Source organism: Somniosus microcephalus, chromosome 8 (genome assembly GCF_052327205.1).
Source record: "Somniosus microcephalus isolate GS21.2 chromosome 8, FLI_Smic_1.0, whole genome shotgun sequence".
In the NCBI taxonomy this organism is placed as follows: domain Eukaryota; kingdom Metazoa; phylum Chordata; class Chondrichthyes; order Squaliformes; family Somniosidae; genus Somniosus; species Somniosus microcephalus.
The window spans coordinates 257,868,190-257,883,824 of NC_140994.1; the positions used below are offsets into that span (position 1 = coordinate 257,868,190).

General features: G+C 44.0%; 1 protein-coding gene across 1 annotated transcript in view; it reads left to right on the forward strand.

Moving 5' to 3' along the window:
• Window positions 1–15,635, forward strand: part of diaph1 (diaphanous related formin 1) — a 432,569-nt gene that overhangs the window by 212,894 nt on the left and 204,040 nt on the right. The window contains exon 18 of the mRNA XM_085995955.1: window positions 2,022–2,030. Coding sequence (XP_085852081.1) covers window positions 2,022–2,030 — 9 coding nt within the window. The remainder of the gene's footprint in view (window positions 1–2,021; window positions 2,031–15,635) is intronic.

Consider the following 15,635-nt stretch of genomic DNA (forward strand, 5'->3'; position numbering starts at 1 on the left):
CGGTACGTCGCACAGTATCTTGAAATTACAATAGCTACAGAAGCACAGCACTGCAACACTTAAGAAAATTGTGTGCCTCGTATGTTAGAAAACAGTAACAGCTGCTGCTTTGTCAATTTAATGCACAAGTTATACACGCAAAGTTGATGCCAAGCAATTTCTGCTTTGAATCAACACAAGATGTGTATAGTTGAATTCAGGTGTGAAGTAGCCCAAATCAAATTTAGGCAACTGTTGAGACCATCTCGAGAGACTCCCTCGCCACTATGGTTTCTCGCTAGCTGCAGTTATAACTGATGGGGCGGTTGGTGCTCGAACATGCATCCGAATGCACATTATTAAACAATAGCAGATACGCTTCTTGGAATTTGAACCACTCGAGAAGCTCGATGCCATCGAGGACAAAGCAGTCCGCTTGATCGGCAGACCATCCACCAACTCAAACAACCGCTCCCTTCTCCACTGGCGCACTGTGGCTGCAGTGTGCAGTACCTAATAGGTTGCACAGCAGCAAGTCGCCAAGGCTTCTTCCACAGCAGCTCCCAAACCCGCGACCTCTACCACCTGGAAGGACAAGGCCAGTCGGTTCATGGGAACACCATCACCTCCAGGTTCCCCTCCATGTCACGCACCATTCCGACTTGGACATGTATCGCCGTTCCTTCATTGTCGCTGGGTCAAAATCCTTGAACTCCCTACCTAATAGCATTGTGGGATTGCCTTCACCACACCACTGCAGCGGTTTAAGAAGGCGGCCTACAACCACCTTCTCAAGGGCAACTAGGTATGGGAAATAAATGCCGGCCTTGCCAGCGACGCCCACATCCCGAGAATGAATTTTTAAAAATAATGTAGAGTTAAAAGGCTGTCACTGCAATGCTTTGTGGCCAGAGAGCCCTGTAGATGCAGCATCATAACCCTGGTGTGGAGGACCTACATCACTCTCGGAAGCTACCTCTAGTATAATGATCCCCTAATTCAGTAATGCAATCTTGGAGTTCAGATGCAGGACAAAGTTCCACTCTTGCAGATTGAGATATCATCTGGAGCCTGCATTAGATTCGAGGAACAGCACCTCATCCTTCGATTAGGCACTTTACAGCCTTCTGGAGATAATATCAAATTCAACAATTTCAGATCATAACCGCTGCACCCATTTTTTTTTTTCCAGACGAGAGCTGTTGATGGTTCTGCTATTCCCGTTTACGCCTCTTCTAGATCCTTCTTTTATTCATTTACTTGTCCCATTACCATCTCCTTTTGCTTTGTACAATCATCCCTTTTGTCATTTAATCTCTCCTGCCTTCCACCCTATCACAGACCTTCCCTTTTGTTCTTTCCTCCCCTCTCCTGCCCCTACACCTGCTTCAAACCTGTAATATTTCTGATGAAAGGTCGTCAACCTGAAATGTTAACTCTGTTTCCCTCTCCACAGATGCTGCCTGATCTGTGTTTCCAGCATTGTCTGTTTTTATATTAGATTATTTTTATTTATTTGCTCACGGGGTATGGCAAGGCCACATTTATTGCCCATTCCTGGTTGCCCCTGAAAAGATGCTAGTAGGCTCCCTTCTTGAGTAACGATTGTACGTCCAACTGAGTGGATAGCTAGGCCACTTCACAGGGCATTAAGAGCCAATCACATAGTGTGGGTTAGAGTGACTTCTACGATTGACGGGGCGTTAATGAACCAGTTCGGATTTTGTGACAACTCGGCAGCTTTGGTCACTTTTTCTTTCTGATGCTAGTCCAAACGTTACGAGTTCACAACGCGCTGTGGTGGTTTCTTTGAACTCTCAACCTCTGGGTTCCGAGTCCAGTACCATAACCAGCACAGTATCATACCTGTGACGGCCATAATCCTCCGCAGAAATTACATCATGTAATGATCCGGCTTCCATTGTAATGAGTAACTCTACAGGTTGAAGTTTAGTATATCTGACTGTGTTCTGCCCTGGCACTAATGATGATTTTTCTTCTTCTTTTCCCTCTTTGAAATTTTCCAATGGTGAACCGTGCAGCTAGTAAAGGTAAGAGAATGGGTTTTCTTTTTTAAAACTGGTTGTGCCAAGATACTCTTTGATTCCCCCCAATACGTTGGGTTGGATGCAGTAGTTTGGTTGAACAGACAAAAGCTTTCAAGAGCAGCACTGTTCAAAAGGTCCCCCTGCACACTGCGCATGTATGAAAACAGCTGCGTTTCATCATGCTGGTCTATAATTTGTTTTCTCTTTCATACTTGCAATAAAAAAAAGACTGTGCCAGTGTTTAAAACAACTTTAAGCATACGAATAGCCAAAAAGAAGACCAATTTGATTGAACAAGTGGGCACAAGAGCTAAAAGAAGTTGCTTGAAGCTCCAATCTGCACCTGAGCTCCTTCATGAAGTGTGGGAGGGAGCTTAGACAAAGTAATTCAGTTTTGACTGGTCCCCAGTCCTCCAGGGATTGCCTAGTGCATGAGTCTGGAGCTAAATCTGTCCTCCATATTTCTCATCCTGATTTTATTGATTTTTTCTGAAGTATATATTGGATTGATTATACTATTAGCTGCTATTTGATGACTTGCGTTGTCCAAAACAGCCAATGGTTTAAGCAGGAGGTATCCGAGTCTTTGGTGAAGAGGATGGCTCGGCTGGCTGAAATTTCATTTTATGTTTCATATTTAATCTATTTTTCCTGGATGTGATATAGAACCGCTCACAGGGGTCTTACAGGTGTACGTTCATTTAGAACGTTTTGTTTTAAGTGCTCCACTGCAGTTTGTGACTTGCACAAAATGGTAGTGTTTAAATGAAAATAAATTAATCCAAACTTTCATCAACTTATTTTGTCCCCCTTGTCATCATCCAAGCCCAAGAAAAGTTGGCTACTGAGGAGATGTTTGTAATGACTGATCCCAATATTATTACGGATTGTGTTGGATAATAGTTTACATGCAGGTTTGTGGTGACTTTAGTATTTGTTTAAAGGTGAAAGCTAATGACAAAGGTTATAGTTACTTTGAGAATCACGCTGTATTTACACTGCAGCTATAGCTGTGGTTCCAAGCGGTTTTCCTTCATTCAGATGCTACGGTTATAGTATAAATATGGCCGGATCTGGCTCTTCGGGTCCAACCTGACGTCAGAACCCGGCGGAGGGAGATTCATTGGAGGAGAGGGTCTCGCTCTGCTTCACCTTGGAGTTAATTTGGGCTTTCGCATTCGGAGTTTAGTTTTGGTGCAAAGCGATTTTGAGCTTCGCACCGCTGCTAAACTTGTGGCGTGTGAATGCATTCCAAGGCAGCTGTATGTTGTGGCTAGCCTTGAGGTATTCTGTTTATAAAACTTGTAGGTTTTTGACTTGGAGCAGGAGGGAGTCTTTTTGTTTTACCGCTGAAGAAAATCGCTTGAAGCTGGTTTGTAATGTCATTGTAATATCCCACTGCGATTCCACATTTGAGTACAAACTCGTTGACATCTATGTTACACAGTACCTTTGATTCGGGTCATGCAATTTAAAAATACAGCCTGGAAATTGCACTGTTTAACAGTGTGCGCACTTAACGTTGTTCTGGTCAACTTATCTTGGCTGCTATTTGGAGAGGCATTGCCCTGATTAAAATAAACTGATTAACACCTCCATTAAAATATCGGATAGAGGAATTTCTTGCGTCTCATTAATATGAGTTTATATGGTATAGCACAGTGCAATTTCTAGGCTTGGATTGTGAAGGAAATGTGAGAATTTAGCTTCATCGTGTTTTGGAAAGGATCCAGTAGCATTCAATTCCACGAGGTAGGTTTGTTGAAAGTTTAACACTAAACTGAAGTTCACCCTGAGGAGTGGGTGAGGGGAGATGGGAGGGGTTTAGTCTATCAGTGGGGTTGATACCAGCGCCATGAATGTCTGACACTTGTGGTGTTTCAGCAGTTTCTTCAGTGAGTGCCCTGTATTTAGAACTAGGGTAAACCCCCCCACTGTTTTCAGAGTCGCCTGCATGTCTGCTTTCTCTGTAGAGGTTAAACTATTGCATTTGAACTGTCTGACAGAATTCCAGAATCCCTAAGGATCCATATAAATTATCAGAAAGATTTAGATTTCGCACTTAAATGCACCTCAGTGTTGCCAGCTTGTGACAAAGAGCTTATTGTTCACTAAGGTTAGGAGTGTTACTGGTACCCCAGTATGCATATAATTGACTGTGAAGTTCAGTATGTTGTTTATCAAAACGAAGCAGATCCAGGGATGTTAATTCAGAAAAGAGCCTGTATATGTTTCGTATTTAAAGTATGAATATCTTGGTCTATGTGGACTTTGTTCTTTGTAGCAGCAACTTCAAATTGTAAATTAACTGACATTTGTTTCTCTATACTTTTATAAACCTAATAACTGAAATATGATCTGTTTCTATTATCCCCGACATTTTAACCAGATTCTGTTTCCTGCGAATGAGGGAAAGAAAGTTATTTTTCTAAATATCTCTTCTGTTGCTTGCACACAGAACTGGAGCGTCTGGGAGGGAGAGAGAGAGAGAGACGAGGAGAGGGAGAGTGGGAGAGTTGGAGGAGTGTTCCAAAAGCTTAGGGTGGAAGTAGATAGCCGAGATTGCAGTTATTTTTAGCAGAGCTTGGAGCTCCACGATGCAGGGAGATGTGCAAACTGCTGAAGTTGGTTCAGCAGTGAGGTCATAAGTCCGGTCATTAGTCTACTGTGGGCATAGAATGAATATTAGAGGCCAACTTAGTGGGTTTTATAAGTGATGATCTATGTTTAAAGAGTCCTCTGGGGGGTTGCATCTTGTGCAATCTGACATGGTACCACTTGAAGTATTCTTCATACATCCATCAGCTGTCATCGTTTGAATTTGAAAGCTTAAAAAAAGTAAGTATTTTAACAGATCAGGCCAGGATATGGGCATAAGGCCCAGATCTAAGGGTGCCGCCTCTACCAACTCAAGAATACAGTGGCACTTGTAAGATGAGTAAAATGGAACAAAGTTAATGACATACATTCTAGTGTGACTTTCCTCATTCAACAAATTTATCTCATTCATATAGCAAATTCCTGGCCATCTGACATCCGACCTCGGACTATTTCAACTCTTCCCCCGCCCCTCCCCTCCCCATCATCTCTGCCTTTGCTCCTCTCCCTGTGAGCAACACCTCGCGAAATATACTAGTATTGTAAAATTGTTAACTTGTTGCTTAATTTCTGCTTCCCTTGTTGAAAAAAGCTGGGAGACTAGTCCAGTGATCGGATTATACATGAGGTAGAAAGGAGATAATTTTATAAGCCCTAGGTTCAAACCACTAAAATTTACCGAAGTTCTACTGCCTCTGATTTTTCACTTATTCACTCCACTCTTCTTAGGCAGTCCCTCGGATCCGAGGATGACTTGCTTCCACATTAAAAATGAGTTCTCAGATGACTGATTAGTCCAATGCGGGACCTACAGACTCTGTCACAGGTGGGGCAGATGGTGGTTGAAGGGGTGGGTGGGGTGCTTGGGTTGACGTGCGCTCCTTGCGCTGCCTGCGCTTGGCTTCCGCTTGCTCCCGGCGAAGAGACTCGAGGTGTTCGGCGCCTTCCCGGATGCTTCTCCTCCACTTTGTGCAGTCTTGGGCCAGGGATTCCCAGGTGTCGATGAGGATGTTACACTTTTTCAAGGAGGCTTTGAGGGTGCCCTTGAAGCGTTTCCTCTGCCCACCTGGGGCTCTCTTGCCGTGTCGGAGCTCCGAGTAGAGCGCTTGTTTTGGGAGCCTCGTATCGGGCATGCGGACAATGTGACCCGTCCATCGGAGCTGATTGAGCATGGTCAGAGCTTCGATGCTGGGGATGTTGGCCTGAGCAAGAACACTGACGTTGGTGCGCCTAACCTGCCAATGGATTTGCAGGATCTTGCGGAGGCAGCGTTGGTGGTACCTCTCCAGTTCTTTGAGGTGCCTGTTGTACATGGTCCATGTCTCTGAGGCATACAGCAGGGCGGGTATCACTGCTGCTCTGTAGACCATGAGCTTGGTGCCGGGTTTGAGATCCTGGTCTTCAAACACTCTCTTCCACAGGCGACCAAAGGCTGCACTGGCACACTGAAGGCGGTGTTCACTCCACACTGGTTTGCTGACTGTTCTGTTGTATAAGGAAGGTGTTGTAATTTGAACAATGAACAGGATGCCCTTTTCACTAATTCTACTGCTTTGATCATTAATATTGGAAGTTTAGAGAAAATCGTCAGTCTGCGTATTCTGTGACATGAAATTTTTCCCCACAAAGGGTAGTAGAAATCTGGAATTCTCGCCCCCAAAAGGCTGTGGATGCTGGGGGACAACTGAAGCTTTCAAGACTGAGATAGATAGACTTTTATTAGGTTATGGTATTGAGGGATATGGCAAGGCGGGTAAAAGGAATTGAGCTGCAGATCAGCCATGGTATCACGGAATGGCAGAGCAGGCTTGAGGGGCTGAATGACCTACTCGAGTTCCTAGATTCCTCCTACTTCAGGTGCACAGGAAATTGCTTAAATATGAAATTTAATAACTGGTGAAAAAAGCTTTTATACTGTATTCCTTGACCAATTCAGTTTGTGAAGTGGGCATGCCTTGGTAGGATAAGCGACCTTATGTGTAATACTATCATAAAGGAGCTTTGAAAATTTCCACAAATTCATTTTTAGTGTCTCGCCTCTTGACTCCCCAAAGCCTTTCCACCATCTACAAGGCACAAGTCAGGAGTGTGATGGAATACTCTCCACTTGCCTGGATGAGTGCAGCTCCAACAACACTCAAGAAGCTCGACACCATCCAAGACAAAGTAGCCCGCTTGATTGGCATCCCATCCACCACCTTAAACATTCACTCCCTCCACCACCGGCGCTCCATGGCTGCAGTGTGCACCATCTACTAGATGCACTGCAGCAACTCGCCAAGGCTTTGGCAGCACCTCCCAAACCCGTGACCTCTACCACCCAGAAGGACAAGCGCAGCAGGTGCATGAACTGTATGAATGGAACCGCGTTTATGTGTTCAACCATAAATGTATTTTGATGCTTTGGCAACATAAGATGTACCTTATCATGCCAATAAAGCGATTTGTATTGTATTGTATTGCATGGGAACACCATCATCTCCAAGTTCCCCTCCAAGTTGCACACCATCCTGACTTGGAAATATATCGCCGTTGCTTCATTGTCGCTGGGTCGAAATTCTGGAACTCCCTCCCTAACAACACTGTGGGAGCACCTTCACCACACGGACTGCAGTGGCTCACCACCACCTTCTCAAGGGCAACTAGGGATGGGCAATAAATGCTGGCCTTGCCAGCGGCACCCACATCCCAGGAACAAATAAAAACAACTACTTTTATTACTTGCTTGTGAGAAACAGTGTAAAGCAAATCTTCGCAAATAGACTTGTGTCACTTCACATCACGATCAGGGGAATTTTTACCCCCTTATATCTTCATCCTGGATGCAAATGAAGTCAATGTTTCAGCTTTTGAGTGGTCTTGTATTTTATTTATCCTGAATCCTGGAACTTTAATCTAGACTCTGAATTCGATTGACTATTTGCACTTTAGGCCAGTTCCACAAGCCATTCTATCTAATCTAGTTGCATTGCTTCGCAAATTTCTACCCACATTTTACCTGTCTGCTTCTTAAGAATCTATGGACCTGCTTTCATATTTTTGTGTTTGTACGTGCATCATATACCGAGAGATGCACACCAGTGTTAAAAGGAGCAGAAGACTGTTGGGGGGAGAGCTGATGTGTTACTAATCTAGTCCAGCAATTGGGGTAACAACAGAAAATGCTGGAAAAACTCAGCAGGCCAGGCAACATCCGTGGAGAGAAAATAGAGTCGACGTTTCGGGTCTAACCCTTTTTCAAAACTGGAAAGGAAATGAAATAGATCGAAAGGCAGGGCTAGGAGAGAACAAAAGAAGTGAAGAGACATTAAGAGGTATTCAAAACCAGACGAGATGGTGATCGGACAAGTGGAGACAAAAGACAGCTCTAGATTAGGTGTGAAATGTTCTGGCAGAATGAGAGACAGCTGCCATGTGGGTGAGAGAAAAAAGGAAGGGGGGAAAGGGCCAAAACAAAGATGTGGATAAAATATAAGTAAAAATGTAATGGGGGCCGAGGTTATGATCTGAAATTGTTGAACTCGATGCTGAGTCCGGAAGGCTGCAAAGTGCCTAATCGGAAGATGAGTAATTGGGGTATTGGCAGCCATGGTGTGCTACTATGGATTCGCATGCAAGGCTACGCCTGTTATTTATACTGGCTAGTGTGCACATTTCTCTGGAATTGCCTCTGGTCTGTGGTCATTCCTTCTGGTGTATTTTGTTGAATTTAAACAAGTTTAGAATTTGCTTATTTTTGGGTGGGTTTATTTACGATGGTGAGCTTATTCTGCGCTAAAAGTTTTTTTGGCTTTCGATACAATGATTTAGTTCCATGTGACACCACAATTTTTTCTTCTTCAGTTTTAAGGCTTAAAATAATCCTAACTTAAAATACAAAACCACCACTCCCCTTTAATTTCTAAGATGATATAATGCAAAGTTTGTCCACATCTGGTATTGGCTGTTAAACCTGCAATTATGATTAGGATCAAATGGTTCTCTCTGACCAGTAGTTCTGTTGTAATTCATATCCAAACGATTGACTGAGACTCTAGAGGTAATGGCACCAAAACATCACGGTAATCGCAGTATTTAAGATGAATTGGAGGTTTCTGTTGTTTTATTTTGGGGTATAAATCATAGGGTTGTCCAGCAGTTGGTGTATACCATATCCTAAAAAAGAGAATTTCAACATCCTTGTATGTTTCAAGAAACCTAGTCCTATTTGTTCTTTTCTTTTCATTTTCTGTTCAGTACAGATGACACGATTGGGGAAACTAGCTTGAAGAAGTTGCCTTTTGATAGTGTGAGGGAGCTGAATTATCATGCAGAATTGAAGTGTCCTGATTGTGGAAATATCTTAGTTAATAAATACTGTGGCAACAAGAGCAGGCCAGAGGCTAGGTATTCTGCGGCGAGTGTCTCACCTCCTGACTCCCCAAAGCCTTTCCACCATCTACAAGGCACAAGTCAGGAGTGTGATGGAATACTCTCCACTTGCCTGGATGAGTGCAGCTCCAACAACACTCAAGAAGCTCGACACCATCCAGGACAAAGCAGCCCGCTTGATTGGCACCCCATCCACCACCTTAAACATTCACTCCCTCCACCGCCGGCGTACCGTGGCTGCAGTGTGTACCATCTACAAGATGCACTGCAGCAACTCAAGGTTTCTTCGGCAGCACCTCCCAAACCCGCGACCTCTTCCACCTAGAAGGACAAAGGCAGCAGGCGCATGGGAGCACCCCCACCTACAAGTTCCCCTCCAAGTCACACACAATCCTGACTTAGTATATCGCCGATCCTTCATCGTCACTGAGTCAAAATCCTGGAACTCCCTCCCGAACAGCACTGTGGGAACACCTTCACCACACGGACTGCAGCGGTTCAAGAAGGCAGCTCACCACCACCTTCTCAAGGGCAACTAGGGAGGGGCAATAAATGCTAGGCTTGCCAGTGACGCCCAGATCCCATAAGCGAATATAAAAAAATTAAAAAAAAATTCTATAGACTTTATTTTCTGACAAATGTTTTTTTCTCTCTCATCCTTCAATTTCCCATTAGTTCTTTCCCCTTATTCCTTGTGAAATCTGTGACTCATACTAAGGTTTGGCTCAATCAGTCTCCTTTACCTTGTGGAATTAGGCGTTCTTCATGTACAGGTCTGGACAGTGAGTGTCAGCCGCTAGCTCCATCAACGGGAAGATAATCACAAATGAGCTCACTGCTATCCAGATGCATTCACTCCTAGCGAAAGGAAGAAGGAAAGAACTTGCACTTATATGATGTCATTCATGACCTCCAGGCATCCCAAAGCACTTTACAGCCAATTAAGTACTTTAGAAGTATAAACAAAAAATGCTGGAAATATTCGGCAAGTCAGGCATCATCTGTGGAAAGCGAAACTGAGTTAACGTTTCAGGTCGATGGCCTTTCATCAGAGCTCTTCTTTATATTTCAGATTACCAACATCCGCAGTGTTTTGCCTTTGTTTAAGTATTTTAGAAGGGCAGTCACTGTTGCAATGTAGGGAAACATGGCAGCCAATTTGTGCACGTTAAGGTCCTGCAAATAGCAATGAGATAATGACCAGATAATCTGTTTTTTAATTATGTTGGTGGAGAGATAAATATTGGCCAGGACACTGGGGATAACTCTCCTGCTCTGCTTCAAATAGCGCCATGGGATCTTTATAACGTGCACCTACGAGGGCCCACCTTGGTTTAACGTCTCATCGGAAACACGGCACCTCTGACAGTGTGGCACTCCCTTAGTTCTGCACTGAAGTGTCAACCTAGACCATGTTCTCAAATCTCTGGAGAGGGACTTGAATCCACAATCTTCTGACTCGGACACGACCACTGAGCCAAGTCTGACGCCAACGGGGGTTGCTGGATAGATTCGCACACATCGGCACACAATAGCGGTTGAACCTGGGTGTTTCCTGGGCTGTGCGTAGATCATTACCACACCACGTGATTCATTGATTGACTGAGCCATCAAGGGAGAGAAATAGAATTAAAAAGTGCAGCTTAAATTGTAAGTCTAACACTTCTAGAACAGAGCGATCTTCTAAACAGCACTTTGAGAATAAAACAATTCACAGTCTGTTATGTCAAAAAATGTTGAGTGCAGGATTGCAAAATTTGCCAGGCCAATGGCTATCAAAACAGGCTGTGTTGGTAATGGAACATATCTTGAGTGCTGTCGACACCCTTGGTGCTTTTATATATGTTTAATAATTGTGTGATGATGAGAGAATTTTGTTGCTTGTTAAGTTGTTTGTTCAGTGATTCAGCTGAAGCCTGTTGGGCTTTTAGTGTCCCCCGCTGACCATTTTTGTTCCAGAATTTCTTGCTAATGTTTGCATAGTTTCTTTTTTTTTTAACTAATGGTTGGATTTTCCATTATGTAATTTCTTACGAATGTTGATTTGATTGCATCCCGTGGTTTTGAGAGCAATGAGCTGATGGTCATTAATGAGAATTGGGCATGGTGAGGCCACTTACATTGGAACTGGCAGGAGCTGCAAGATGGCAGCCATCGACAAGCTATCCCCAAGAAGCAATGCTAGATGGAAGCTCAGTGAATACTCCTTCTGTTTTATTTTAATTTTCCCAACAAGACTCTTGTTGAGAGATACAGGTACACTATCCCTTATCCGAAAGCCTTGGGACCAGCTGAGTTTCGGTTTTCGGAATTTTTCGGATTTCAGAAGGTATTATTATAAGACTGGGAAATTTGTATTTAATATAAATTTTAAAAGTTCAGGCTACCTCTTGCGACTGTTCCATGTCTCATTCCCCTTCCTGCTTCTCTGGAAAGCTGGATATCGGCTGACTCCTACTAAGCTGGCCAGCAAATCAGGTCGGGTGGGGGGGGGAGAAAAGAATATAGGACGGGCTGCGGTTCAGGTCGGTGGGGTCGGGGTGGGGGGGGGGGGTCCGGGGTCGAGGGGGGGGTCCGGGGTCGGGGGGGGTGGTCCGGGGTCGGGGGGGAGAAAAGAATATCGGGCGGGTCGGGAGAAAAGAATATCGGACAGGTCGGGTCGGGTGGTGGGGGGGGAGAAAAGAATATCAGACGGGCCGCTGCAGCTATCGGACCGGCCGCTGTATTGTTGGGTTCACTCTCCCAGTACCTCCTTCACACTGCCCGGCTCAGCCTGCAATCTCCTACCCAGGCGTGACGCCCTGCTCAGCGTAAGTCGTGCGCCACTCTGGTCATGTCGTGCGCACGACTTACGCTGAACGAAAAAACTTTTGGTTTTTAGAGGTTTTCGGTTTTCGGAAGTTCGGATAAAGGATAGTCCACCTGTACTTCCATGAACATTGGCAGCCTTCCAGCTCCTCACCCAGGAGAGCATTCTAAATGTTGCGGTGTTGGATCTTTTGACAGTGAAGGACATTACAGAAGTGTGAACTAATGTATTTTGGAAGGAAGAATGAGGAGAGGCAATATAAACTAAATGGTATCATTTTAAAGGGGGTGCAGGAACAGAGAGACCTGGGGCTTCACAGATACAAATCTTCAAAGGTGTCAGGTAAAGTTGATAAGGCTGTTAAACAAACATATGGGGTCCTGGGCTTTATATATAGAGGTACAGAGTACAGAAGCAAGGAAGTTATACTAAAACTTCATACATCACTGGTTAGGTTTCAGTTGGAGTATTGTGTCCAATTCTGGGCACCACTCTTTAGGAAGGATGTCAAGGCCTTAGGGTGCAGAGAAGATGGACAAAAATGATACCAGGGATGAGGAACTTCAGTTATGTGGGGAGACTAGAAAAGCTGGAATTGTTCTTCATAGGGCAGAGAAGGTATGGGGGAGATTTAATAGAGGTGTTAGAATTATGAAGGGTTTTGGCAGAATAGAGGAGGAGAAACTGTTTCCACTGGCAGAAGGGTCAGTAACCAGAGGACACAGATTGAAGGGAATTGGCAAGGGGAGGGGAGAATTTTTTTTTTATCCAGTGAGTTGTTGTGATCTGGAATGCACTGCCTGAAAGGGCGGTGGAAGCAGATTCAGTAGTAACTTTCAAAATTGGACAAATACTTGGAAAGGGAAATATCTGCAGGACAATGGGGAAAAAAGCAGGGGAGTGGGACTAGATAGCTCTTTCAAAGAGATGGCCCAGGCACAATGGGGCGAATAGCCTCCTCTGTGCTGTATGATTCTATGAGCCTGATCCTCTATGTATCAAGTGTCCAAAATGCTCACTATTTTTCTAAAGGGACAATGGATATCACTCAATTGTGGGAGCCCTGAATGATTCAGATTTACAAAGTATCAGAATATAAATGGATTGCATGTACAAATGCATTTAAAATTAAATAAGTCATCGATAGGTTTAATTTATAAAGACTTCACATCTAATTTTATGAATTGACCTGAAGCAATTCCATTACCATGCTGATTCGGTAATCTGGCCTCATCTGTTGCATGCAAATATTAATTTGAAAACAAGGTTAGGAGCCAAGTTGACTTGCCAAATAAAACAGCAGTATGTGTGGGTGGAAATAATTTCGATGTGTATCACGATTGGGACAGATACTAAAATAGAGCTCAGTGTCCCAATTACAATTTACGAGTTCCATGTACATTTGAAATTAAGTCAGACACACAGTGCAATTTCATAGTCAGCTGACGGGTTTTGGTTGAGTCAATAATATTCTTTGGAGTACCAGTTTCTACTAAAGTATTTTAAATACACAGAAAATGCATGTGTAACTTTGATTATTTATATTTTAGACAAATTACACTTTTATTGCTAGCACTTTGCCTAATGCACCCTGCAGTTTTCAAGTAGTGCCTCATCAAGTCGTTACAAAATTATACTGTTGATTTACACAAAGTAGAAATGTTTTCTAGCGCTTAATGAATCAAAGTGCATTTGGAAATGAGTAAAAATCTATTTTGGAGGAACAGAGGAACAACAGTAAGCCATTCAACCCCTAGAGCCATTTATGCCATTCAGTCAGATCATGGCTGATCTGTATCCTTACTAATGCCCTTTAGGGAAGGAAATCTGCCTTCCTTACCTGGTCTGGCCTATATGTGACTTCAGACTCTCAGCTATGTGGTTGACTCTTAACTGCCTTCTGAAGTAGCCGAGCAAGCCACTCAGTTGAATAAGGTGGCTCACCACAGCCTTCTCGAGGGCAATGAGGGATGGGCAATAAATGCTGGCCTTGCCAGCGACGCCCACATCCCTAATTGCCATTGAATGAATTTTTTTTAAACTTGATTTACCTGCCGTGGCTGCATTTCCCTTAATACTTTTGGTTAGCAAAGACCTATCGATCTCAGATTTCAAATTATTAATTTGAGCTAGCATCTACTGCTTTTTGTGGGAGGGAGTTTCATACTTCTACCATTTTCCTAACTTCTTTTCTGAATGGTCTGGTTGATTTTAAGGTTATGCCCCCTTGTCCCACCAGAGGATAAAGTTTCTCTGTCTACCCTACCAATTCCTTTAAAAATCCTAAAAACCTCAAGCAAATCATCCCTTTAACTTTCTATATTCCCGGGAATACAAGCCTAGTTTATGTAACCTCTCCTCATAATACAGAACGGTGGCATAGTGGTTAGCACTGTTGCCTCACAGCGCCAGGGACCCGGGTTCGAATCTGGCCTCGGGTGACTGTCTGTGTGGAGTTTGCACATTCTCCCCGTGTTTGCGTGGGTTTTCTCCGGGTGCTCCGGTTTCCTCCCACACTCCAAAGATGTGCGGGTTAGGTTGATTGGCTATGATAAATTGACCCTTAGTGTTAGGGGGATTAAATACGTGGGGTTACAGGGATAGGGTGGGATACATATCGGTGCAGGCTCGATGGGCCGAAATGGCCTCTATCTGCACTGTGGGGTTTCTGTGATTCTGTGATTCTGTGAAATACTGCCATAGCCTTGAACTCAAAGTTTCCCACAGCCAGCTCTTAGTCAGAGGTAGGCCGCAGGTGCAATGCCCATGTCTGCTTTATAGGTCCTGACGTTGCTACAGGCAGGGGCAAGTGATTCACGCAGGATCTCTGTTGATGCCTCTTTAGCAGCTGAGTAGACTGGAGCCTATTCATACCGAGTCCCTTGCTCAAGGAGATTACTGGGGCAAGAACCTTTGGCGGCTTGGATTTGGATGTGTGTCGAAAAATCCAGCACCTGACCACAAGGCCAGTTGAGTCCACATAGGCTTTAATTGGCAAACTACAGCAGGATAATAAACAAGACGCAATGCCCTTGTGGAGCAAACTGTGCTGATGAATGAGGCTAACTCTTGGGCTATTAGGTTTGTAAAAGATTTATTAGCAAGGCACAAGTTACAAGCAGTCGCATAGCTTGGGTGATGATATAAATGTGAAACTAAATCTCAGGTTTTTTTAATGCATATTGTTGCTGCCTTTTTATCTCGGACATGCTACATTTATCAGTAGTTCTGTACCAGTGGTGCATTACAGCCAATGAAGTACTTTTTTGAAGTGGAGTCGCTGTTGTAATGTAGGAAACACAGCAACCAATGTGCACACAGCAAGATCGCACAAAGCACAATGCGATAATGACCAGATGATCTGTTTTAGGAAGGATGTTCCCGATGGCGGGGCAGTCCAGAACCAGGGGTCACAGTCTAAGGATAAGGGGTAAGCCATTTAGGACTGAGATGAGGAGGAATTTCTTCACCCAGAGAGTGGTGAGCCTGTGGAATTCTCTATCACACAAGGCAGTTGAGGCCAATTCATTAAATATATTCAAGAAGGAGTTAGATATATTTCTTAAGGCTAAAGGGATCAAGGGATATGGGGAGAAAGCAGGGACAGGGTACTGAGTTTGGATGATCAGCCATGATCTCATTGAATGGTGGAGCAGGCTCGAGGGGCCGAATGGCCTACTCCTGCTCCTATCTTCTATGTTTCTATGTCTATGTTTCTTCTATGTTTAGTGATGTTGGTTGAGGTATAAATATTGGCCAGGACAGTCCTGCTCTCCTTCGAAAGGGAAAGTCTCCACTGCTCTTCTTCGAAATAGTGTCACGGGATCGTT